Raw genomic sequence first — 23,833 nt, 5'->3', positions numbered from 1 at the left:
ATGATTACAACACAGGTTCAGATTCAGTTCCTCCAGTGTTCCACACTTTTCTCGATATCGACCAAAATTTTGACCTGCGAAGAATCATTCTTGAGGACTTCCAATCCGTCCTTGACGATATCCTGTAACAAGATCCTCGAAGTGATGAGGTCGTCGACCTTGATCTTCCCCTGCGTGAGCGCTTCCAACACGGCGTCCATATCTCGTCTGACGAAACAGCACGAGGCGGTAATGAAGCGCTCTCGAGCGAGTAGTGACTACAGTATCGCGCGAGTCCGTCAGTAGACTGTCGACGTCAATAAAAAACAATGAAAGAAAGTTCGACCCACGCCAAAGAGATCGATCGTGGCTCGTTTCTCCCAAAGCGCAACGACCACAACTTTTCCCCTCGCTCTCGTCGATTCCAACGCCGCATCCAACGCGTTCTGATTCCCCGCGCATTCGAAGGCAATATCGACTCCTCTACCTCCCGTTAATTGTCGAACTTCCTCGACGACGTTGACTTTGATAGGGTTGAGAACTGAATCAGCTCCGCAAGAACGGGCGATTTCGGTGCGAATGGGTGAAGGCTCGGAGATGAACACTTTCGAACAACCTCTAGCCTTCAATACTCTGCGTTTGCGTTTGAGGGCTTTGAGTCAGTTGGGGCACAGCAAGAAACTCAAGCGAGAGAAGCACACCGACTGATCAACGCTCCTATTGGGCCTGACCCTAAAATGAGCGCTGTATCTCCTTCTCGTAGATCTGAACATTCGACTGCATGCCATGCCACAGCGAGAGGTTCCGCCAAAGCCGCAATATCGACTGAATGCGTTCGATTTACGTTTTCGAAACTTTGTCAGCTCATGCAATTCAGATACACGGGAGGGGAAAGTGCTGTACTCACGTGGGACGTCCTCTGGGATAGTGTGGATGTTTTCAATAGGTACGTTGACGTACATAGCCATCCCTCCCGGTCGATTGTACCCAATTAAGCCAATTCGAGTATCGCAAAGCGATGTGTTTCCGGCTTTGCAGTTGTCGCATTGACCGCACGAGATGACAGGGCGACTGTAGCGATAAGTCAAGGTCAGTATAAACGCAATAGCATGCAAAGGAGAAAGGTGCTTCTGCGAAAGAAGAGAAAACGAGAATTCAGGAGCTCACATGCAAACTTTATCACCTACGTTCAACTCGCCAACTCCTTCTCCAAGCTCTTCTACTACTCCCGAGAACTCATGCCCGAGAATCTCTGGTAATTCACCACCGGTGAGAGGATGCGGGCTTCCTTTCGGACAGCATGTGAGAGGTCCTCCGTACACTTCGTGAAGATCCCTGAGTCCACATCTATCCGTCAGAATGGCTCTTGGGATTCTCATGAAGGTAGACAGACTCACGAGCCGCAGATACCTGAGAGAAAGTTGAGTGAAGGCCAGGAGCAGAAACGATGAGATCTAGGTGAGCTGAGACAAGTTGGCCGGGTCAGGCTGTTGTGTACTCACCTAGGTATGCTACTTTCACTTTGACCTCTCCCTTCTGCACTGCTGGGACTGCTACTTCCTCAACTCGGAGATCTCCCTTTCCGTATAATTTGGCCGCTAGCATAGTCGAAGGTGTGCCGTTAGAGTTCATGTCGTCTGTTGTGTTGTTGTTGAGTAAGGTAAGAAGCGTGAAGTATAAGACATTGCGAACGACAGAACGCAAGAGTTCGAAGCGGATCTTCAATTTCCTCTCCGAGTGGGGAATGCAAAGGAGAATCCATTCCGTGTGGAACGAGCTCGGGCTCTGTAGCATCCGTGACTACTGTACTGACTACTGCAACTTCATGACTTCCTTGCCCAAATCCTCAACTCCAGCTTGCAAACCAAACTTGATCGCCAATTTCCAGTTTTCCCTGTCTCCCTCGTTCTCCTTCAATCCAGCTTCAAATTTGACGAATGCGACAGAGACCGCTGTCGAGTAAAAGAGTTGTGCGAGAGAGTTGCTGATGCCGTGAGGTAGCGTCGAGGCGAGAGAGGTGAGCAGCAAAGAGAGTCGATTGAGAATGAGAACGAGAGTGGGAGACTGCGCGTCGGAAGGAGCGGGCAGACGAGAGACGATGTAGTGTAGAAGGGACAACAACGTAACGGAGTCGATTGAGCTCACTGGAAAGCGACAGCCGCTTGTTAGCCACAGGAGGGAGAACAAAGATGCGAGCGAAAGCTTACTATCTGAGCCGATGACTGCGGTCAAAGCGTCGAGCAAATCCGCAACCCCCGTCAACTTGTCGAAAGTCATGACCTGCGTAAGGTTGCTGAGGATCGTGACACAGTGCCTTCGTTCAGTCGAATCGAGAGGGGTTTGAGCAGCGATCCAGCCAACGAGACCGTTTCTCGAGAGAAGCTCTCGTGCCGCAGTCGGGATCGTAGTAGCTCGGATGATGAACTATGTGATACGGTTTAGTCAGTTCAGAGCCGGACAGAGTAGGAGAGAAGAGAATGCTCACCTCGAGAATAAGTTTGCGCAATGGCACATCTTGACGACTCGAATGGAACAACGAGGCTACGAGCTCGAACACTTGACGTCTTCGATAGATTTTCCAATCCTGCAGAAGCAAAATCGTTCAGTCAATGGAGCTAGGGATTACCGAACAAAGAGAGGAACTCACTTGAGTTCGAACGAGACCTTCCGTCAAATACCTGATCATCCAACCTCTCTCTTCCCTCGGAGCAGCTGCCCATTCGTCAGAGTTACTCGAGTACATCATCGTGTAAAACATTGGGACATCTCGCATATCGATCGTCGAGCGTTGGAGGAGGAATCGAGTGAAAGTGGGGTAGAGAGGAGACGCAGGAGTACCGAGTTGCAGGGCACAGTGAGCGAGGAAGAGAGCGATAGTCGAAGGGATAGGTTCGCCAGCTGGAGAGAATGTAGCGTTTCGGCAATGAGCGAGAAGTAAAACAACTTCGTCACGCTCTCGGAAGTTGAGAGGCTATCAACATTTTTCGAGTGAGTCAAGAAGTGTTCGTTAGGTGGTAGCAGAGTGTACTCACCTCGACCTTCTTGTACATCAACGCAAGAGTCGTTCTCGCCATCTTCCTCAAGCCGTTATCTGTCGCCGCCAACGATGCGATGACAGTTCCGAGAACGCCACTCTCGAGGAAGGTCGTCCATTCTTGAGGTTTGAGCGACTCTTCCTCGATAAGCGAGAGAGCGTACGCAACCAAGAATCGAGGGTCGTAAGTTTTCGAGTCCTCCTCCTTCGCGTAGACAATTCTCGTGGATGCGAAAGCTCTGAGCCAACTCCTTCTGACGAAAGGCTTTCGAACAGCTCCGAGTGCACCGATGCGAGTTCCGTCGAGGAGAGTGGTCGAATCTGTCGAAGGGTTCCAAGAGGCGAAGAGAGGCGAGACGGAGGAAGAGCTGGATTGCTCGATGCGTAAGAAGAGGTCGAAGAAAGATCGATCGAGAGAAGAGAGAGTTCCGCGGTAGAATGGGATCAATCGTTCAACGGATCGCGCGTTGCCGGCAGCGGAAGGTGATTGAGCAGCGAGCGCGAGGACAAGCTTGACAGTCGAGAGGGAGGCTTCTTCGATTGTCGTTGCGGCTGCGACGTAGTCTTGGAATGGTTGCGAAGCAAAGATCTCGTTCAAATGACGAGTCACCTCGTTATCCTGTCGGAGATTTCTGTCAGCTCAGCGTCTGGGATCAATGCAGAGAACAGAGTCTCACCTTGAACTGATGACGTTTGCAGATAGCAACAGCGAGATCGGCCGTCTCGGCGTAGTTGAGGCGGTTGGTCGCAATCGCAGTGACGAGCGGTTCGACCAAGTGTCCCTTGAGCGAGAGTTGCTGCTTCACGAGAACGTGGGCTGGGCAGGGTACATGAATTAGCACGAATCCAGTCGCAAGTAGATGAGAAGAACGTCACGACTAACCGAGAGCTCGACTGAGAGCTTCTTCCACTTGTTCCTCTTCCTTTGCATCGACAAACTTCCTCGTCAATCCTTCAAACGACCCATTGACGTACCCTTCGAGAACAGGTCTGAGACTGTCATCCTTCTGGGCGAGTCGTCCAACGAGAGCAACCGTCGATGCTTTGTATCCATCTCGTTCCGTCGAAGCCAAGTTCGCTTCGAGAGTCGAACGGATCAAAGAGCTGGCGGAGGGAGAGACTGCGGCGAGGAGTTCGACGATCAAAAGACTCGACTCGACGACTTGTGCTCGAGAGAGGACCGATTCGACGATGGTCTTGACCAGTGATTCATCGAGAGTGATCTTTTCCTCGCGAACGACGGAGACTTCGAGCAGAGTCTTGAGGGGCAATTCGAGCGCTGCGTTGAATTGACTCGAGGCCTTCTCCTGGAGGTAGTTGAGGAATCGCTTGCGAGCCTCCGGAGATCGCGAAAGGAGCGCCGAGAGAACGGTTGCTTGAGCAGAGGAGAGCTCGGAGGTAGAGAGCGAGAGGATCTCAAAGGTCCATTCGTCGAACGGGAGAGGCGAGCTTGAGCGGGATCCTCCGATCGAGCCCGTCGAGGTCGACGATACAAGGAGAGAGGAAGACCCCTTCGCGAGGATTCGGTCGGCGGCTTGACGGAGATCGGTGTTCGAGCTCGACGAAAGTTGTACGAAAGACGAAAAGTTCTCGATCCAGAACTCATCGAACTGGGGAGAAGCTGGTACCGAATCGACACGGTCGAGAACGGCGGTAACGAGAAGCTCGACCTTCGAGTCGGGGGAAGAAGGGAGAAGGGAGAGGACCTTCTTCGCGAATGACGTGACGATGCTGGAGGAGAAGAACGAGAGGAGCGAGGCGCAGCCGATGACTCGCGGCGAAAGATTCTCGTCCGAGTCGGCAAGGTCCAACACGAGTAGCGAGGCAAAAGGTCGAAGGATTTCGACGTCCTGCGGGTTCGAGGCGGAGAAGATGCTGGCGACAAGTTGCGAGACGACTACATTTATACATAGAGCGTCAGTAAGAACAGAACGGGTCATGCAGGTTGTTCGGTATTTTACCTTGTGCAGTTTCACCATTCTCTCGCTCCGTCTCGAGCAGTCTCAAAGCGCCATTCGTCGCCGCGATACGTGCTCGGATCTGGGCTCGTTGCCGTTCGTCTGCGGCGACATGAACGGCAGTCAAGCCTTTGCCGAGAGTTTCGCGATCTTCGTTCGATGAAGCGTTGATGAATCGGTAAAGGATGATTTGAGCTGCCGAGACGAGTGACGCCGAAGAGGACCAGAGGTGAAGTAGCGATGTCACTGCTAGAATGTCGGAAGCGCGGGCATGAAGGTAGACGAGCGAGAGAGGCATTTGGGAGAGAACCCTGCGAGAATATCCGTTAATGACGACTCCTGAACGGTAAGAAGCCACGAGACTCACTTTTCGAGACCTGCTGCTTCTCCATCGAACGCGACGAAGACGTTCTCCTTCCTCGGGTTCAAGCCTCGCAAGACTTGAGCGATCTTATCCTCCTCTTCGTCCTCGACGAGTTTCTCGATTCGTTCCTTGATATCTCCAGCTTCAAACTTCTTCTCCTCCCCCCCCTTGACGACCTCGAGAACGTCCGACAACGTCTTCAGAGTCGGCTTGACGACATCCTTGTGCTCCTTCCATGCCAATTTGATCGATTCGTAAAGTTTCGTCGGTTGATCCATCGAGGGCGAGTGAGCCAGGTAGTTGACGAAGAGGCTCTGTAAGAGCGACTGCAAAGCTTGACTAGGTTGACTCTTTGCAGTCTCGAGGGAGATTAGAGCGTTCTTCATCAATGGCGAGAACGAGTTCTGTTCCTCCTCCTCCTCAGACACTTTAGGTTTGATCGGCGCCGTTAAAGTCTTTTGAACAACTTTCTCGAACCAATCGATCGATTCTTTCACGTCGGCTTCGTCGTCACCTTCGATCGGAGTCGGTAAACTCTCGAGCCAGACTTCAACTTCGTCAAGTCGTTCTTCGCCTTCTCCGAACAGTAACGGTGTCGATAGTTGCCGCTTGAGAGTTTGGAGTAAAAGAGATCGATTCGAAGGAGTGAGGGAAGAGACCCTGTAGAGGGAGAAAAGAGGCAAGAGGGATTTGAAGTGATCTCCTGTGCAAGAAGCCTTCGATCAGCTAGAGCACATGAGCGAGATACTGAGAGAGACTTACCCGGTCGATTGAAACTCGCTGCACCAGATTCATGTACTGCCGCCAACCTCAACGCATGGCTCGAACTCATCGCTCTCAACCCTTCTCCTCCCTGTCCTTCCCCCTCTCCCTCCTCTTCACTTGCCTTCGACTCGGGTTTGATCGCGAAAGTTTGAGGTAGTTTCGTGAAGTCGAATTTGAGGGTAGCGATGAGGGAGGGGACGACCCGATGGTAGAGATACAGCAATCGCAGAGCAATGTTCGTCCTCAAAAGAGCTGCCGATTCTTCCGCTTTCCCTTTCTCCGCGACTTCCTTTCCCCCTGCTTTCGCCTTCTCTTTTGTCGTCGTGGAAGTGGCGGCAGCCGCCGCCGCCGTCCTACTCATCAACCCAACTACGAGTCCAACATCCGGCACTTTATTCTTGATCTCCTCTCTGATCCTCCTCATACTCTCTACCCATCTCCCTCCTTTCGTCCCATCCTCTTCTAAAGCTTGACTAACTTTCATCATCGCTTCTAGGACTTTACTCGCTTTTTGGAGGATCGAGAGGAGGAAAATTGAAGAAAGGAACGAGACGAGTGGGTTTGCGTGAGTCAGGGATTTCGTGTACCATGTACGGGAGAGGGTTTGCGAGGAAGGTGGAGACGGAGGGAGAATCGTATCGAGGATAGATTGAACTGAGGGAGGGGCGAAAGTAACGGGATCGATGTGATCCGTAGTCGAGGAGGACGGAAGTTCGAGGTTTTTCGAGACGGGAAGAGCGACGACTTGAGTGGCGAACGTGATCGCCGAGATCCAACGAGACGAGAGACGGGGGTCCAAACTGCTCGGGAATTTACTCCAGAATTGGCCAGAGAGAATGGGGGATTTTTCGAGAATGTGAAGAGCGAGAGTTCGGTGAGATTGATCTTCAGTGACTTGGAGTGATTTGAGCAAGTTCGAGAGGATCTTTTGAGGTCCGAATGAACGACCGACAGGGGAAGAAGCGATTTGGTCCGAGAGCCAATCGGTCAAGGCATAGAAGAAGCGATGTACTGAAACGGTTGGGTGCGAAGCGGGTAAAGGCGACTCATCCGAGATAGTCGGGAGAGGGTAGTCGTAAAGTTTAACGAGCTGTTGCGCACGAGAAGTGAGCTTGGCTCGAGGATCAGCACAGAAAAGGAACTCACCTCGTTGACGCAGCTCTCGTCGAAGACATTCCTCCGAGCTTCCAATCCCACTCGTCTATCTTGCACGATCTCTCTGAAGAAGACTTCAAGTACGAGGTTGACAACGACTTCTGGGTCTTCGTTCAAGCCCTTGAAGATTCCGCTGACCAGGCCTTTCGTTTCGAGGACTTGCGATTTCAGCCTCGTGTCGCCTGCTGAAAGGAACGAAAGCACGAGAAGTACGAGAAGGGTACGGATATCGGGTTTGTTTAAGACGTTCGCCGATGTCGTCGATCGTAATCGAGTTTTGTACAATCGAGTCGTGACCTGCCGAATGCTGGGTCAGTTCGAGGGATCATGCGGAGTAGAGAAAGAGAAATAATTACCTTTGGACTCCAGCCGAATGCTCCGAAAAGTTTCTTTGCGAATCGACCTCCCGCGAATCCAACGAGAACGTTGCACAATCTGAGTGCGCTCGTCGTTACATCGTTTCTTCCCGGGTTGAGAGCACGTTCGAGATAGGGAGTGTATTTCGACGACAGGAGCGTCTTGATCAGGTCTGGAGAAGGAGTGAAAGGGTCGGTTGAGAGGAGTCGAATGAGAGAAGTGAGGCAAGAAAGAATCGCAGTTGAGAGAGGCGAGTTGTTCGTCTGTCCGCTCCTCGAGTCAGCTCCTCTAACTCCAGGTATACAGTGAGGTCTAGACTGACCTTGTTGGCGTAATCCCAAGCGTGAAAGATGCCATCGCAACCCGGAAACTTTTTGAGATAATCCAACAACAAATCTGGACTACCTCGAGGAGCAGGTTTCGCGTTCAGTGCTGCCGCTCGTTTGTCGATCTGTACGAGACTAGCTTGTAACAGTTGAGCGTCTTGTACTTGGAGAGATTGAACGATAGATTCGGCTGAAGTGAAGGGATCGATTTGAGGTAGTTTCGACTTGGTCGTGCCGTTCGGCGGAGCCGTGGAGGCTGAAGTTAACTCTTCCATCACCTCTAGTGTCTGTACTAGGGTGAATAGGTAGATGAAAGAGGAAGACAGCTCTCTCGAAACTTTTCTTGACTTCGCTTCTCTCCTCACTCTTTCACGATCTAACTACTAGTTGAAGGATGTTCAGTCGATCACAAGCTCTCCTCGCTCCTCTACGCCGAACAAAGGATCCTCTCTTGTCGTCTTCGGTCGCGCAACACTTCATCTTACCCTCCGGAAACCACTTCATCATTCGACCTCCTCCTTCAGTCGTACCTCCTACTGTACCTATCTCTAGCACATCTACAGAGTCCGGGACACATCCCTTCCTCGAATCGATCGTTGCTTCACCTTTAAACCCTTCTTCCTCCTCCATCTCTTCGTCTTCCTCTCCCATCGATCCCTCTCAATTACCAAGCTCTCGCTCATCCCGTCGCTTCGCACCTCCTCCCTCCTCCACCCGACTAAGCTCGGAACAAATCACTCAACTACATGAACTTCGACGAACGAATTCTTCGGCTTCTCGTTCACAACTCGCGAAACAATTCGGGATTTCGCCTCAAGCTGTGGGTAGGATGGGATACGGGAAAGGATCGGAAGCGAGATTGGCGGAAAAGGTCAAGAGAGGGGAAATTGAGTTGGAGAGGGAAGAGAGGGAGGCGAGTTGGGGATGGAAGAAATCTATCGCGAGGGAAGAGAGGAGGAGAAGGAGAGAGATGTGGTGAATAGGTTGTTACTTGGCGGAGTGGGAGCTATAGACGGGAACAGCAGTGAGCGGGAACTCGCGGGACAAGGGTCGAATTGTCGATTTGAGATGTGTGGTGGGAAGGAGAAGAAGCGACCGGTCTGGATGCATAACAGGTCGATGTTACTCGGGGCAATGTACAAGTATATGCAGACGAATCAATAGGCGCAAGGAGGAGAGTCTCGAGGCTTCGGACCCTTCCGCACAGACACGGAAGAAAGTTTCGAAGACAAGCAGATTTCGGGGTTTCTGTTGTCGTTCTTCTAACTCCTCTCGCTACCTTGTTCGTTCCTGTCGGCTGTACCCCGCAGTTCGAGCGCGTGCAGCAAGAATTTGAGCTGAGAAGCATCTTTCTCGCTCGCAATCATCCGTATTCGGTTCTGTCGACTTTGTTTGCCCCTTCGCCGCTCTGCTCATCTTTATGCAATCCAGCGATCGCTAATCATCTCGACAAAGAGGAGGAGGTGCACTGCCTCACTTGCGAGAGCTCGGAGTAGGAAATCTCCTCTTCCTGTCTCCCTCTCACCTTCCCACGAATGTCTTCACTCTTTCGGCGGACACCGATCAGCGCTACCTCGCGGCCACTCCTCGCACGCAGGACAACCCCTCCGCGGATTCACCTCTCGACTACATCATCAAATCGCCCAACTCTCCCCTCGACACCGCCCACGCAACCGCAGAAGCGTTCCCTGTTCCTCTTGTCCTCGGCACTCCTCTCTGGTGGACTTCTCGCCGGACTCGGTCTCTCGCTCGTTCTACCTCGACCTCAAATCGTTAATCTAGTCTTCCCGGTTCCAACTCCTCATCCACCTCCGTCGACTTCCCGAGAAGCGGCCGAACATTCCGAAGAGCTCGAACAAGGATTATGGGAGTTACCAATCGTAAAAGCTCTCCAATCCGAGATGATTCCGGCTACTTCTCCCCTTCCTTCCGAATCCTCCCTCTCCTCCCCTTCCTCAAACTCGACAGCAACTTCACCTGCCGATACCCCTCTCGTACCAAGATGGAAGATTTCGAGACCTTATGCTGCGACTCCGGCTGGACCTCATTCACTGTCGGGATACGCATTGAAAGGCCCTCATAAATTCGCGATTCCTCCTCTCGTCTTTACTTCCCCCGACAAGAAAGAAGCAGTCTTCATCTTACATGTTGGGAAAGGGCTATGTGGTCACGAGGGAGTTATTCATGGAGGACTTTTAGCGACCGTTCTGGATGAGAGTTTGGGTCGAACCGTGAGCTACCTCTCTCTACACTTCGTCTCGTTCCACGAACGGACGTGTCGGGAATCGGAAGGCTCACAGCTTCTCGATGAGTAGGCGCTATTGAACTTACCGACAAATATCGGAGTCACGGCGACATTAAACTTGAAGTACAAGAAACCGACTTTCGCTGCTCAATACATTGTTATCAAGACTCAACTTGTCGATCAGAAGGGAAGGAAAGCGTGGGTTAAAGGTAGGATTGAAAACACGGAGGGAGAGAACCTCGTCGAAGCAGAGTGAGTCCACCGGTTCTCGGATTCTCCCGGCCTATTGAAACGCTGGACTTCAGTTCCGGAAAGCGAGACGGTTTGACGCTGAAGGTTAACTGCTGCTGACTGATCACCCTTTTCTCTTTCGAAACAGAGCTCTATTCGTCGAACCTAAAATGGCTCGATTCCTCAGCAACAGCAGCGTTCGCGAAGCCCTCAAATAGTTGCCTCATTATATCTCTTCTCTCGGTATATACGATGTCACTGCTTATAGAACAGGTTATCGAGCATCAGCGGAGTAAGGAGAAACTCGCTCGCTCGAGGGAAAGCGTCTCGTTCGGAGAGTTATCGATGCCTTCCGTCAGTTTCTTTCGAGACACTCTCTGCTTCCTTGACAGCCACGCGGACGAGGAGGTAGAATACGGGCACACAATGAGAGGTGACAAGGCAATGAACAAGGTAAAGCAGTACAACGAGAGAAACGAGACAAGCCCCCCCAAGCCAGCGAAAGGAAAGGAATGCACAAGCCCTCAAACTGTTCCTCCCTCCCGCCAACCCTCTTCTGACCACACAAACACGTCCAACACGCTGTTAAGCCTTTTAGCCAAACGTTTGTGACGACCTCGTCGACCGCTTGAGCTTTGAAAGTCGCCATTCGTCTTGGTGGGTCGCGTATCTGAAACGAGTCAATCGACATGCGAGATGGTCCGTTCCTTCAGTAGATCGACGCGAGAAATACGTAACGGCCCTCCGCTCTCGAGACCGCGTATTGTATCGTGTGAGCGTGGGACACTTCTCCCTCGCAGCTTTTCCTGGTCCCCTCTCTCGTTCGCTCCCTCGTTTTCCTTGGGAACGCCCTCTCTCAATCAATGACTTCATTTTCCTCTGATGCAGAGAGCTCGTCGATGTAAATCGACGTCACAACAAGACTTTTCCGACGACGAGATCCTGAATTAACGCTCTTTGTGACTTCTTGAGACCTTCCCGGCTTCCCTCCCTTAGACAGCTCACAGCGAGCTCTAAGTCTTCACAGTCGAGTCGGTATACTCGCCCCCTGAATGGCTCGCTCAGAGAGACTAGAGACTTCAACGCTCGGAGCGCCAACGCCAGCCATTGTGAGAGGTGATATAACTTGTTTGATCTATTGCTCTGGCAGGACCTTTGTAATAAACTTCTCGAGATCCCTCTGTTCTTCTGCACAGAACGAGTGAGGCATATTCGGATAAGACTTGAACTCGACGTCCTTGAACCCAAACTCTTTTAACTTGTCGACACTTTGTCTTCCCCAATCGAATCTGCGCCACAACAATCGTCAGAACGTGTCAAAGAGACGAATGGGGATGGTGGAGAGACTCGCTTGACGACTTGATCTCCAGTTCCGTGACCGTGGAAGATTGGAAGTTTCTTCGCATGATCGGTAGTCATCTGTCATGAACCTCTTCGTCTCAGTCTCGACGACTGAAGGCACAGATAGAGATTCACTGACTGATTTGATCTTGTCGGCCATTCCTAGCCATCCTGAAAGAGCTGCGATTCCCGCGAGTTTTCGCTCGCTGGTCAATCCGGTAAGGTAAGCGATACAGGCTCCTGTACGATCACGATCAGCGTCAATCCGCGAGATATGAGCGAGCGAGTGCCTTACCTTGACTGAAGCCACCGATGAGAATCTGTGATATGGAGAGAGAGACAGTCAATTGTGAAAAACTTCCGACTGATGTCAATCCCGAAAACTCACTCGATCCGAAGGAAGTCCTGCATCCGTCTCTTGCGTGATGAGAGAGTTGAGCGTCCTGACTGATTCAAGCATGCCTTTATCGTCGTCCGCTCTCAATTCCGCCGGAGGGAGAGACTAAGAATTTGGAAACTTTCATCAGCTCGCGCCAAGATGCTGATGAATGCATGACAGACCCACCTGAATATCGAACCAACTCGTCATCCTCATCCCCATATTGATCGATACGGGTTGCTCCGGAGCGGTAGGAAGCACCCATTTAACGTGCTTGAATTTCGGTTGAAGCTCTCGTGCGAGCGGGATCCAACCAGCTGCAGAGTCTCCTAAGCCGTGTGCAAAGATGACGGTAGCTGTGTGTTTACCAATCGCTTCGAGGACGACGGGGTTCGGAAGAGGCATTCTGGAGGTGGGAGTTGAAGGTCGGGAACTCGATGGGAAGAGGTAGAAGGCGACGAGGAGGCAAGCTAGCAGGAGAAGTACTAGTTTGAGATGCTTTCGGAGGCGATCAAGGAGAGTAGACGTGGTGGAAAGATCTAAAGAGATGAAGAAAGATGGGGAGAGTGTGAGCAACCGCTTGAGTGCCGCGTTGCTTCTCCTGACTCTCAGCATACGACGTAACTGACCTACAGGTTCGAGACGGGCGCGAGGAGGAGTGAGGGGGAAAGAAGTGAAAATCGTTTGTTCAACTCTCGCAAAATCTCGAGGAAATCTCGCAATCTCACAAGAGGATACTGACTTTGGAATCACGTTCTCAGTTCAAAGTAAGAGATCATCTACTTGTTTCCCCGCCCCTCTCACCTGTTGGGGTTGATTCCCCGTCGAATCCATCTCGTACCCCGTCCCATCGACGATTCCAGCTTGACCACCTCTCGAAGCCAACCCCCAACCTCCATCCAACGACATTCTCGCCAAACTAGCATAAGGATCCAACGCTTCTCCTGCTCCTCCATCTTCGTCTTCGTCCCTTCGATTCGTCGATGGAGTATCGACTTGTTCCGAAAGAGCTGAAGGATTCAAAGCGGTTCCTTCTTCTTCCTCGTCTGATTCTTCCGTCTCTCCCAACAAGTCTGCAGCTCCTCCTCCTCCACCTCCTACTCCTCCTGAACCACCTTGTCTCGCCGGTCCTCCCATGCCATAATCTCCTCCGATATCTGAATCCTGTCTCATCGGTTTCGGTGGAACAATCGGTGGTCCTCCTTCTTCTTGAGCCGCACCTGCTCCCGACGTCGAATTCGCACCACCACCAGGAGGAAGACTTCTCGGTAAAGTCGGTAACCTCAAACTTTCGAGATACGATTCTTTCGCCTCCTGACTCAACGCGGGACTATCCTGTAATATCCTCGGTCTAACGTTCCTCACGAACGATTGAGGTTCCCTTCCATAAATACTCGCCAACGTCCCAGTATGGAGTAACAATCGATCCAAAACTCCTCGATCCATCGCTTCGGATTCGGTCGAGATCGGAGGTTTGTCCGATAAGACGATCCCTTGGGCGGCGGCAGGATCGGTAGAGAGTAGGCGCCAGTAAATGTACCCTCGGTCGCGGAGGTCCGGGTTGTCGACGGATTCGGTTGCCCATTTGAGTACTTTTGGAACGAGATCTTGTCCCGCGGTTGGTCGTTTGATGAACAGCTTCACTGTTGCCGTCAAGAGTGCGAGTTGTACCTACGAAGAGAAAGAAAGAGATCAGTCTTGACTCACATGAAGGAGAGAGTTGAGAGAAACTGACCTCGACGGTTTCATCCAAGAAAGTATGCAAGAAATCATCCAACAATTCCTCCGAGTTCTCAATCCTATCAGCATATTGACCCAAGATCCAAATCATTGCCGCCTTCGCGTCCGGATTCTCTAAGGCATCCAAATTCTCACACAACGTTCCAATGATCCCTTCGTACTGATTCGGGTAACGTCGGAAGATGTCCTTGATGACGACGATCGCTTCTTGAACGACGTAGGAGATCTTCGTAGAGACGAGTTGGAGGAGAACGGAGATGCAAATGTCGGCGGAGGAAGTGATTTTGATCGCGAGTCGTCCGATCGTTCGAACGGATTTTCGGACGAATTCGACATCGACTTCAGAGGCGTATCTGGATCAATCGAGACGGTTAGCTCTAACTAGGCGAAAAGAGAGAGAAGGAGGAGAGCAAGGACTCACTCTTTCAGTTCTGCAAGCACTTGTTCAACGTTCTTCTCGTTCGCCAATCGATAAATGATCTCCAACTTCGCGAGTTTGACATAGATCGGATCGTTGTACTTGCAAAAGAAGACTTTGACGTCGTTTCGAAGTACCGAAGGTCGTCTCTGAATGATGAGGTAGATGTTTCTCAGGGCGACGTATTGCACCTCGTAGCCGGACGACAGAAGAGTAACTGCCATTCGAGAAGAAGAGCGTTCAGTACAAGCCCAAAAGGAGAAGGAGGATAGAGAGACTTACCGAGAGGAGGACTGAGCTTCCTACACATTTCATGCACGATGACTTGACTTCCCATATAGTTCATCAAGTAAAGTATCACTTTAACGGTAGTGAGTACGACTGCCGAATTCGAATGTTGTAATCGAACCGAGATTTGTTCGGCCAATAATTCAGCATCTTGATGTTCTTCCGGTACGTAATACATCAACGATTCGAGGATATAAGTTTGTCCCCATCTGTTCGAGTGACCGTCTCGGGAGTCAGCTCGAGCTTCAATCGGTGTGAGGGAAGAGGGATTTTTAGTTTTTACTCTGAAGCTTCTCCCATAGCTCTAACCAACCTCCTCGCAATATCCCCATTCAACCTCAAATTGATATTCTCACTCCTCTCACTAATCTCGACCAAACTCGCGACGGCATTCGCAATAACCGTCGGATTATGATCCATCAACAAATCCCTCAAACTCGAAATGAAGTCCTCCTTCTCGACGATTCGTCGGTCGTGCATGTACAGTTTCGCGACTGCTATACATGCAGTTTTGCGCACGTACGGATCTCGATCTTTGAGGGAATGATGGAGAGGTTCGATTAGGGCTCGGAGGACGTCCGGAACGGCGATGTAGGACATGGTTCGGATTGCGAGTGCTCGTATGAGAGCGTTGGCATCGTTTGCGTCCTGCGAGCATGAAGGAGTCTCAGCCAACGAAAAGAGAGGAGAGAGATAGAGAGGAAAGTGAGAACTGACGGAGAGTAAACCGGGTAAAGCGTGTCTGACCATCTCTGGTTTCACTCTCGCGTAATTCACGAGGTAGAGGTAAACCATCTTTTTGATCTCTAGTACTTGGATCGAGAGACAAGCGAGGATTTCGGGATAGAGTGGGGACATGTCCTGGGAGGTTTCCTCAGGTAGTCAGCTCATGTGTCAAGACAAGGACTGCCAGGAGCGTCTCCTCACTTGACCCATTGTCATACTTGCGACCTGTACATCGACGCAAAGTCAGCTACATTCAGAGGAGAGAGAGAGGAGGGAGAGGGAGATGGAACGCACGACTCGTTTCAACACCGTCTTTCGTTTGTTAAAGTTCTTGTCTTTCTTGTCTGCTTGCAGCTCTACTTTCAGCCTGTCATCATCCGCACAAGCAGAGAAAGAGAGGGCGCAGAGAGGGAAGGACAGCGCGTCAGCCAACTTCGATCTGTTGGAGAGTCGAGAGGAGGAAGACTTACTCTTGCAGCTTCGAGCGAGTGAATAGCTTAGCATCCGCCATCTTACACTAGTCCTCGGAAATGGAGCGGCAGAGAGAGAGGGAGAGATTCGGCAGATCGAGGGAGTGATGAAATACTTCGGTCCGAGAACGCTGCGTCCTGGCGCGGGCGAAGTAGGTAGAGCTTAGTAGTAGGTAACAGCGGGTGAGAGGTACAGCGGAAGAAAGGGGTATCGAGAAAAGAGTCGGATGGGACGAAAGTGGGAGAGAGAAAGGCGAGAAGCCGAACAACTCGAAAGCTTTCGAGTGAAGTCTTCGCAAGCTAAGCTGCCTGGCCCTTAGGTGACGACAAAACGAAGCTCTTCTGGTGTGGCAACCGGGACAGGACAGCTCAGAAAGAGGTGAATGACAACAGTTTTCGAATTTGACGCTCCTCGCAACAATGATAACTCATGCCCTCCTCTGAACGACCCAGACCCTCGCTAAACTGTTCTTACTACACGATCGTGATCACCTTCCACGATCTCTTGAATCACTTCCTCTCCCACCTCGAATCGTCGAAGAAGAACCACCTTCAGTTCTCGCTCGTTTCTCTTCCGGTCCCAATCGATCTAGTGAGCGGAGGCCACTTCCAAGTCAGTCGACTGTTCAGACAGACTGAGTGGAATTAGACTCACCAGCGAGAGGGCCCGTTGGAGCAGCTCTCTTCTTTCCCGATTCTTCTTCCGTTCGTCTCTTCCCCGAACCTCCTCCATCCGAAACTAGACTATCGTAAAGTCTTCCTCTACCTTTCACGATCATGTTCACTGGTCCTGGAGGTGCTGCTGCTGGTTCAGAGCTAGTAGGAGTAGGGGGATTCGAACTTCGAGCGGCAGCAGGTCCGGTCGGAAGATTCGGAGACGAGGTGACGTTGGTCGGAGTTGATCGAGCGGGGAAACCTGACGAGGGTCCGGTTGGAGGGGCACGCTCAGAGGAGGAGGAGGAAGGAGTGGTTCGGGACGCGGGGGCGGGTCGAAGTCGATCTCCGGCGGGACCGGAAGGAGTCGGTTTCGAAGATGAGGAGGAGCTTTGTCCAGGCTTGTCTGGAAGTCCGTTGCGAGACGAAGACTACAAACGATCGAGCGTCAATGGGTCATCCAACTGGAAATTGTAGAGTAAAGACTGACAGGTTCATCTCTTCGACTCGAACCATTTCTTCTACTTCTCTCTTTCTCCCCCGCCTCTTCGGCATCTCTCGCCCTCTGTTCCTCCCTCAATCGATCACTCTCCCTCTGTCGTTCCTTCTCCTTTTCCTTCGCCGCCTTTAATCGTTCCTCGGCTTCTCGCGCTCTTCTCGCCGCGAAAGTTTCGACCGGTCGTCTCGAAGAAGAAGCAGAAGAAGCTTGAGGTTCCGATTCCTCCTTTTCCCTCCTCGAACTCGATCTCGAAGAAGATCCGCTCTCTCCGTAACGATCCGAAGTCCTCCTACTACTGCTTCCTCGTTCATCTCGATCTCCTCTGTCTCCTCGATCTCTATCCCGTTCCCTCTCCTTCTCTCTATCATCCCTCGAACTCCTCGATTCTTTATCCCTACTAGACCGTTCCGACCTTTCTCCTCGATCTCGATCCCGCTCTCTTCGATCCCCTTTACTGTCTCGTTCATCTCCTCCTCCTCCCCCTCGCCTCGACGAAGAATGAGTAGAATCGACACTACGTTCTCTCGCTTTATCCTTCTCTCGTTCTCCCCCTCTTTCCCGACTGCTTCTCCGAGAAGATCGACTCTCTCCTCCTCCTGATTCCCTCTCTTTCTCCCTCGTCGTAGACTCTCGATCTCGATCTCCCCTCTCTCTGTCTCTAGTATCCCGTTCTTTCTGACTATCCCGATCCCTCTCCCGTCTACTCTCTTCCCTTCTAGGACTCGAAGCTCTCGATCCCCCAGTTCCAGTTCGAGGTGAAGGATCCGGTTTCGAAGGTAAAGTTCTTCCATTCGTCGCCGAAGCTGATCCTGAAGACGCAGCAGAAGGTGTAGGAGGAGGATCCATCGATTTCGCTGTCGTTGTTGTTGTCGAAGAGGAATTAATAGTAGATTCGTTCGCTTGTCGACTCGCTAATGCTTGTTGCCTCAATTTCTCGGTCGTCGTCGTCGTCGTCGTCGTCGAGGAAGAGGAGGAATCTTCTCGAGTTAGACTAGATCGAGGAGCTCCTCCTGGTCGGATTGGGAGAGAAGATCGATTCGAAGCAGCAGAAGGACCTGAGGGGATTGAAGGAGTTTCAGGGGCGACGGTTGGAATCGAACGAGAGGCAGAAGAAGACGAATTTGTACCGGGTTTGACGGGTAATCCTTTTGGACCTGTTGGGACGCTGCTCGAAGAAGAGGAAGAGGCGGCTTGACCAGATGGAGTTGAGCGGGAAGGTCCGGTAGGGAGAGAGGAAGAAGTGGCGGTTGAGGAAGAAGAGAGGGTAGAAGGTTTTGCGGGAATCGAAGATTTGCCGGTTGTCAAAGTCGGGATGGGAGATGAAATGGGAGTAGGGGAATCGGAAGCGAGAGGCTGGGAAGGGGCTCGAGAAGGGGCAGAGGAAGGGGCGTTGAACCAATGTTTCTTGCGTTTCGAGATCACGGCTTGATATCTGTGAGAACTCGAAAGAGTGGGCAGTCAATCGAGAGTCGATGAAAGACTAGTCAAACTTCGAACTCACCCTTGAGCGAGAATCTTGAGATCTTCTCGAGTTTCAGCCGCGATCAACTCTTCGACGCTGTGCGAGATGTGTTGACCGTGCGAGTAGTCGAGAGGGAAATAAGGCGCAATCTTCGTGAGTACGAGGATCGAATTCTTGATATGCATGTACTCTCCCGACCTGAACGACTCTTGGAAGCCCTGTTTTATCACTCAATCAAATCAGTCTCGTATCATCTTGCGGAGAAGAGGGACTTCTTACGTGTAGCATGGATGCATGCCATTTATTGATCGCCTTCTGAATATCGGCATGACTGTAGTGTTCGAGAGTTTTCTTCGATTCGGGAGGACTGAAGAATCGAGCGAATCCTCGCAAGTCTGATCCGATCGCTTCGGCTTTGTACGCAGTTTCGTCTTTGTACCATTTCGCGAGGTCGGCGAGAACGTCGTAGAGGAAGCGACCTGACGGATGGGGGAGACGAATGAGTGAAAGTTCAGAATGAGAGGGAGGGAAGGAAAGGCTCACCGTAGTTTCGTGCCTCGTTCTCGGTGCACGAGAAGAGCGTGGGGGAGACTTGAGTCGTGAGAAGCTGTGACAAGCGAAAAGGCAAGTCAGCAGCAGGTAACAATGGAGCTTGAACGAAGTAGACGAACCTGATCGAAAAAGACAATCGTATGGAAACCGGCAGTGTTCATCGAATGAAGGCGTCTAACTATTTGATACGCGAAGACAGCATCCGGTAACGATAATCTCGCTCTCGGTTCGATACAGTATTGAAGAATATCTTGAACGAGTCGATTTCGATCGTCTCTCGATTGAACGTCTGAGTTGTCGGGTCAATGTCAGCGCTATACTTCGTAGGCTGTCAAGAGACGACGACTCACTCGTGAACCAATGATCCTTCTCCTTCTCCAATCTCCTCGTCGCGCCTCGACTCGCCGAGAAATGTCTCCCCATTTCCGCCATCAATTTCGTCGCGAGGTCGATAATCTTCGCGATGAACGTGTCTCGATCGGTAGCTTGAAGGGAAAGGTTCGTCGCTGCTTCGCGTTGGAGTCCTTTGAGTCGAGAAACTTCGGCGTCGTAACGTTCTTTCGGGTAAATCAGGTCGTAGAGAGTCATTTGCCAGAACGTGACGAAGAAAGCCGATCTAGAGAGTGGAGGAGGTCAGTAAGCGGCGATCAAGGGTTGAGATGAGGGACAGATACTCACCCTAGACCGGATCGAGCCTCTTCAGGTAAGATTTCGTTCATTTTCTCGACGAGATCGACGAGTCCAGGATGCCAGGGCTGTCGATAAACGAGTCAGTCTCCATGATCACTTTATCGAAAGAGGAGAGCTCACTGATCCGACGACAGGAGTCGCAGCTCTCGGAGTTTCTTCCCCATTCGTATCGATCAACGCATTACTCGCGGCCGCTTCCAGATCTTCCATCTTGACATCCTCAACTTTAACATCCTCCATCTTGACATCTTCTCCATCGACAACAACCGTATCAATCTTCGATGTCTTGGTCTCTCCTTCCTCGAGAGAAGAAGCCTGAGAAGAACTTTGAGAATTCGTCGCGGCTTTCTTCTCGCGTTGAAGTTTCTCTAATAATCCTTTTTTACGTTTCGCTTCTTGTTCAGCGGCTTCTTTGTCATCGAAATGTCGCATCGCGAGTCGAAGTTTCGGTCGTGCGAGATCGAAAGCGATCGAAGGAGTGAGATGGAAAGTCGTGATGAGGGTAGGGACGGAAGGTAAGAGTTCGGCGAGTTGATCGGGTTCAGTCAAGGCGGCGAGGAGTTCGGTGTATTGGAAGAGAATCGCATGATTCTAAGAAGCGAGACTTGGTTAGTGGGGAGTCTGAATGAGGGAGAAGAAATGGGAAACAAACTTGGTCGAAAAGAGCACCGAGGGATTTCAAATGAGCCTCAGTGTTCTTGAGACAAGCTTGACGTTGTAGAGCGATATTGACGAGTAAAGGCATCGCCAAACTCTTATCCTTTTGACTGAAAAGACTGTTCTGTAATCGAATTCTCGCGTTCGCCAACTGACTCATCTGCATCCTCTTCCCCGCTTGACTGATCTCCGTCTGTTGGAAGACTTCGTTTCGAAGGTATCGACCACCAGCGAGCGAGAGGACTTGAGCGTCGGATAAATCGGCGAAAGGTTCGATCGCCGTCATTCGGGAAATGAGTTCACGGAGGACGATGAGATCTTTCGAGTTGCCCGTGACGAGTTGGTTGACGAGGTATTGGAGAATGACGGGGAGTGAGGTCGCCATATTCGCCCATCTTCGATAGAGTTGACCCGTGAACGAAGCGATACCTAAACGAGAATCACAAGTTTAGCGAGGCAGAGAGAAAGAGAGACAAGAAATCACTGACCTGATAACCACATAGCGACACTCGTTCCATCCTCCTTTGTCTTGTTCCTCGTTCCACTCAGCGCATCGAGAACACAATAAGCTAGAACGTCGTACCCCAAATCCGTCAAATACCTCGCCGCATCGATCACCGGCAAGATCAAATTATCGTAACTCATAACCTGATTCAACGCGACCGACCAAATAACCGTAGGATTCGTATGAGCGACTTTTGCCAAAGTCTTTCCCAGCTTTTTAACGTTTTCCGTCGAGAGTCGTCGTAAGATTGATTTGACTTCTTTTTCGGCTTCGGCTTTACGAACGGTGAGAACTGGGATCTTGCGATACCAAACGTCTTTCCATTCTCCGTAGAGTTCGAATCGTTTCTCGATCGGGAAGAGGGAGAGAACGTCCCAGATTTCGAGGGAAGAGACTGAATGGGTGTGAAGGAGAGAAATTGAGGGGAGGAGGTGGATTCGAATGATGTCGAGCCATCGAGATTCGCGTGGTCGAGTAGAGTCGGACTGCGAATTCCAAAGTTGGGACGAAAAGGATGATGAGCGATGACGACGAAGCGAATCCGGTTAAGAGGGAGGTAAACACACGGTGAGATCCTTTTTGATGAGTCGGCAAATCTTCGTAAGAAGTGTAAAGTCCCTCGAAATGAAAACTCCAATAAACGACATGAACGTCTTCTCGAGTACCGTCAACGCCTCTTCGATATCGCCCGCTTTCGGAGTCCTTTCCTTCCAACCGGGGAAGAAGAACGTCCAATTCCCTCTCGGATCAGGGAACGCTTCCCCCGTAATCATCCTCTTGATCTCTGGAATCAAAACTTTCTTTTCTCCTTTCGAGTCGAGGATACTCCTCGATTTCTCGGAACGGAACTCTTCGGCCCATTGAGAGTGTTGTCGAGAGATCGAGATCGAGTCGTAAGCGGGGTCGAGGGAGACGGAGAGAAGTCGATTGAGGAGATCGGCGATTTCGGGGAAGGCATGAACGAGGATCGGCCATTGAGTGAGAATGAATAGCGAATGAGTGATGTCTCCAACGACGAGGAGAGCCTTCAAGAGTCCGATTTTCTGATTCGGTAGATCTTCGGCGGGAATGGTCGTCGATGAGGTACCGGGAGCGGTTTTCGAGGAGGAAGCGGTCGGATTCGATGAAGTTGTTGCTGCACCTTTCGCGGCGGAAGAGGGAGCTTCATCGTCGACGAGTGCACCTGCCATCGCGAGCGCGTTCGCACCTCCGACTGATCGAGCGAGTTGAGCTTGTTCATCTCGATATTTCGAATCAATCTTGCTCAAATCGGCATCGCTTGGCGAGAGCTATCACGAACGAGCGAGAGAGTGAGCGAACGAGCGAGAGAGTGAGCGGCTAGCAAGTTGCTCAGAACGCGAGATGGGACCCACGTGGTTCCATAGATCGGAAAGTTTGACGAAACCGTGCCAAATCAAAACTGCTGCCATCAAATAGAGATTCTGAGGAACTTCTCCTGAACCGACCGACTATCCACAACACCAGTGTCAGTCTCAGTATTTGAGACACTAGAGAACGAGACTTGCCTGATAGTATCCAAACTTGAACCCGAGGATTTGAGCGAGCGTGTCGCTTCCCTCATCCTTCTCGAGGTCTAAATCCACCTGCAACTCCTTCTGTTTCCCCTTCTCGTCACTTCCATTCGCAGTTGTTGTCGAACGATGTCGTTTCGATTTAGGTGCCCAGGGAGAAACGGAAAGGAAATCGAGGAAGAATTGATAATGTTCGACGATTTGATCCGAGAACGTATCGAGAAAGATATCGAGGGTACGGGTGGGGTCGAGATCGAAGTTACCTACGATCGGAGAGAGCGTTAGTGCGCAAAGTGAAGCGACGAGGAGGGAGAAACGCACCAATTAAACTTTTCACTTTATCGTTGACACTGACTGCTCTCCTCGTTCTCTCCTGTTCCGTCTCCCGACTCTTCGCCGTCATGACATCATGAGGAGGTCCCATATTCCCCAACAGCTCGACAACTAACTTCGCGTAACCTTCAGATTCTTCTCGAAGCAAATTGAACTTTTGTTGTTTGTAGCTGTGAGCATCGCAAGCGCTGAGTCAGCGGTCTCGAAAGGTACGACTCGTCAGCAGAAGATAGCTCACAATAGCGCAGTACGTTGTCTGACTTCGAGTCGACCGAAAAAACGAGCGTCTTGAATGAAATCGAGTTCCGAAATGATTGTCATATCGAGTCTCTCCAACGCTGCTTCTTTCGAGACATCTCCTCCGTTCTATCTCCACCACTCTTTCATTAGTCTCGCATGACCCATCTCTCAGAGAGTGAGGTAAGGAGACTCACAACGAGAGACTTCAGAAATTGAGCGATTCGTTTCCTTCCCGCCTGTACCAAATCCATCAATTTTTTCGTATCAAACACTCCCCCTGCCTGTCTGAACTCCAACGCACCACTCTCTACCTCTTGATCGATCTGCCAAACGACATCGAGGATCGTATCCCCCAATCTCGCTTTATCTTCCGATTCTGTCGGTCTACCTTCGAGTGCCGGGAAGATCGAGGCGTGGAATAAGGTGAAAAGTTGATTGGGGAGGGAGGAGACGATGGGGGAGGTCGAGAAGAGGGAAATGAGGAGATGATGAACGGTTGAATAGAGTAGGAGAGAGGTAGCAGGTTCGGGAGAGCTCGTCAGGGAGGTGAAGGCATCCGTTCTGTCGTTACCAACAACTGATTAGCCTAGAGCTGGAGACGGCTGAGAGAGTTGAGGCTAAACTGACAGAGGAATTGGATCTGTTGAATCTTGCAAGTAGCGATCTACCGCCCTCTGTAGGGACTGTATATCCATCCTCTCGATTGCTGGACGAGGTGGAGGTGTCGAGCGAGTCGACGAAGTGGTGAAGGAGGGGGAGAGAAAGTTGTCGCTCTCGGATCGCGAAGAAGCGGAAACTCTCCGCGCGTTCGCTCTGTCTGTGATTCATACTGGACTGGTGAGCTTTCGATCGAGAAGAGTCCGAACAGGAACCGAAAAATACGAGGAAAATCGAATGTTGCAAAACTGAAAACTGAAGCGAAAGGGGGGGTAT

The 23,833-nt window shown here is 51.2% G+C and overlaps 7 protein-coding genes across 7 annotated transcripts; 2 read left to right on the top strand and 5 right to left on the bottom strand.

The window, feature by feature from the left end:
- Window positions 1-23: 23 nt before the first annotated feature.
- On the bottom strand, window positions 24-1,611 carry JCM6883_000546 (2,3-butanediol dehydrogenase; the record flags this gene model as incomplete). Its single annotated transcript, XM_076633608.1, has 7 exons — window positions 24-257; window positions 330-612; window positions 681-804; window positions 887-1,050; window positions 1,147-1,314; window positions 1,377-1,389; window positions 1,482-1,611. 7 exons carry the CDS (start codon window positions 1,609-1,611, stop codon window positions 24-26), a joined length of 1,116 nt encoding a protein of 371 aa, XP_076486419.1.
- A 180-nt stretch (window positions 1,612-1,791) lies between these two features.
- Window positions 1,792-8,213, bottom strand: URB1 (Urb1p; the record flags this gene model as incomplete). The annotated part of the gene is made up of 13 exons (XM_076633607.1): window positions 1,792-2,123; window positions 2,187-2,403; window positions 2,465-2,563; window positions 2,627-2,950; window positions 3,012-3,632; window positions 3,691-3,830; window positions 3,897-4,910; window positions 4,975-5,282; window positions 5,339-6,038; window positions 6,098-7,190; window positions 7,247-7,552; window positions 7,612-7,875; window positions 7,935-8,213. 13 exons carry the CDS (start codon window positions 8,211-8,213, stop codon window positions 1,792-1,794), a joined length of 5,697 nt encoding a protein of 1,898 aa, XP_076486418.1.
- A 119-nt stretch (window positions 8,214-8,332) lies between these two features.
- MRPL20 (mitochondrial 54S ribosomal protein mL58 MRPL20) lies at window positions 8,333-8,917 on the top strand (the record flags this gene model as incomplete). The annotated part of the gene is made up of 1 exon (XM_076633606.1): window positions 8,333-8,917. One exon carries the CDS (start codon window positions 8,333-8,335, stop codon window positions 8,915-8,917), a length of 585 nt encoding a protein of 194 aa, XP_076486417.1.
- A 556-nt stretch (window positions 8,918-9,473) lies between these two features.
- Window positions 9,474-10,632, top strand: JCM6883_000543 (PaaI family thioesterase; the record flags this gene model as incomplete). Its single annotated transcript, XM_076633605.1, has 3 exons — window positions 9,474-10,169; window positions 10,254-10,435; window positions 10,563-10,632. The coding sequence occupies 3 exons, from the start codon at window positions 9,474-9,476 to the stop codon at window positions 10,630-10,632; spliced, it is 948 nt and encodes a 315-aa protein (XP_076486416.1).
- A 917-nt stretch (window positions 10,633-11,549) lies between these two features.
- Window positions 11,550-12,539, bottom strand: JCM6883_000542 (uncharacterized protein; the record flags this gene model as incomplete). Its single annotated transcript, XM_076633604.1, has 6 exons — window positions 11,550-11,703; window positions 11,766-11,833; window positions 11,895-11,995; window positions 12,051-12,075; window positions 12,144-12,257; window positions 12,321-12,539. The coding sequence occupies 6 exons, from the start codon at window positions 12,537-12,539 to the stop codon at window positions 11,550-11,552; spliced, it is 681 nt and encodes a 226-aa protein (XP_076486415.1).
- Window positions 12,540-12,896: 357 nt separating this feature from the next.
- On the bottom strand, window positions 12,897-15,817 carry JCM6883_000541 (adaptin domain-containing protein; the record flags this gene model as incomplete). Its single annotated transcript, XM_076633603.1, has 9 exons — window positions 12,897-13,805; window positions 13,870-14,227; window positions 14,296-14,509; window positions 14,575-14,789; window positions 14,864-15,228; window positions 15,298-15,441; window positions 15,508-15,531; window positions 15,601-15,673; window positions 15,777-15,817. The coding sequence occupies 9 exons, from the start codon at window positions 15,815-15,817 to the stop codon at window positions 12,897-12,899; spliced, it is 2,343 nt and encodes a 780-aa protein (XP_076486414.1).
- A 447-nt stretch (window positions 15,818-16,264) lies between these two features.
- JCM6883_000540 (uncharacterized protein) lies at window positions 16,265-23,595 on the bottom strand (the record flags this gene model as incomplete). Its single annotated transcript, XM_076633602.1, has 19 exons — window positions 16,265-16,365; window positions 16,432-16,861; window positions 16,921-18,361; window positions 18,431-18,609; window positions 18,671-18,870; window positions 18,935-18,998; window positions 19,063-19,232; window positions 19,294-19,559; window positions 19,622-19,698; window positions 19,754-20,224; window positions 20,286-20,719; window positions 20,779-21,280; window positions 21,362-22,084; window positions 22,169-22,264; window positions 22,313-22,590; window positions 22,649-22,830; window positions 22,899-23,026; window positions 23,095-23,461; window positions 23,528-23,595. 19 exons carry the CDS (start codon window positions 23,593-23,595, stop codon window positions 16,265-16,267), a joined length of 6,177 nt encoding a protein of 2,058 aa, XP_076486413.1.
- Window positions 23,596-23,833: the final 238 nt, after the last annotated feature.

This window comes from Sporobolomyces salmoneus (genome assembly GCF_050403485.1).
Source record: "Sporobolomyces salmoneus JCM6883 DNA, S_salmoneus_JCM6883_v1_ctg41, whole genome shotgun sequence".
Taxonomy (NCBI): domain Eukaryota; kingdom Fungi; phylum Basidiomycota; class Microbotryomycetes; order Sporidiobolales; family Sporidiobolaceae; genus Sporobolomyces; species Sporobolomyces salmoneus.
Note: the sequence above shows the minus strand (reverse complement) of the source record. Positions and strands in the feature narration are given on the sequence as shown.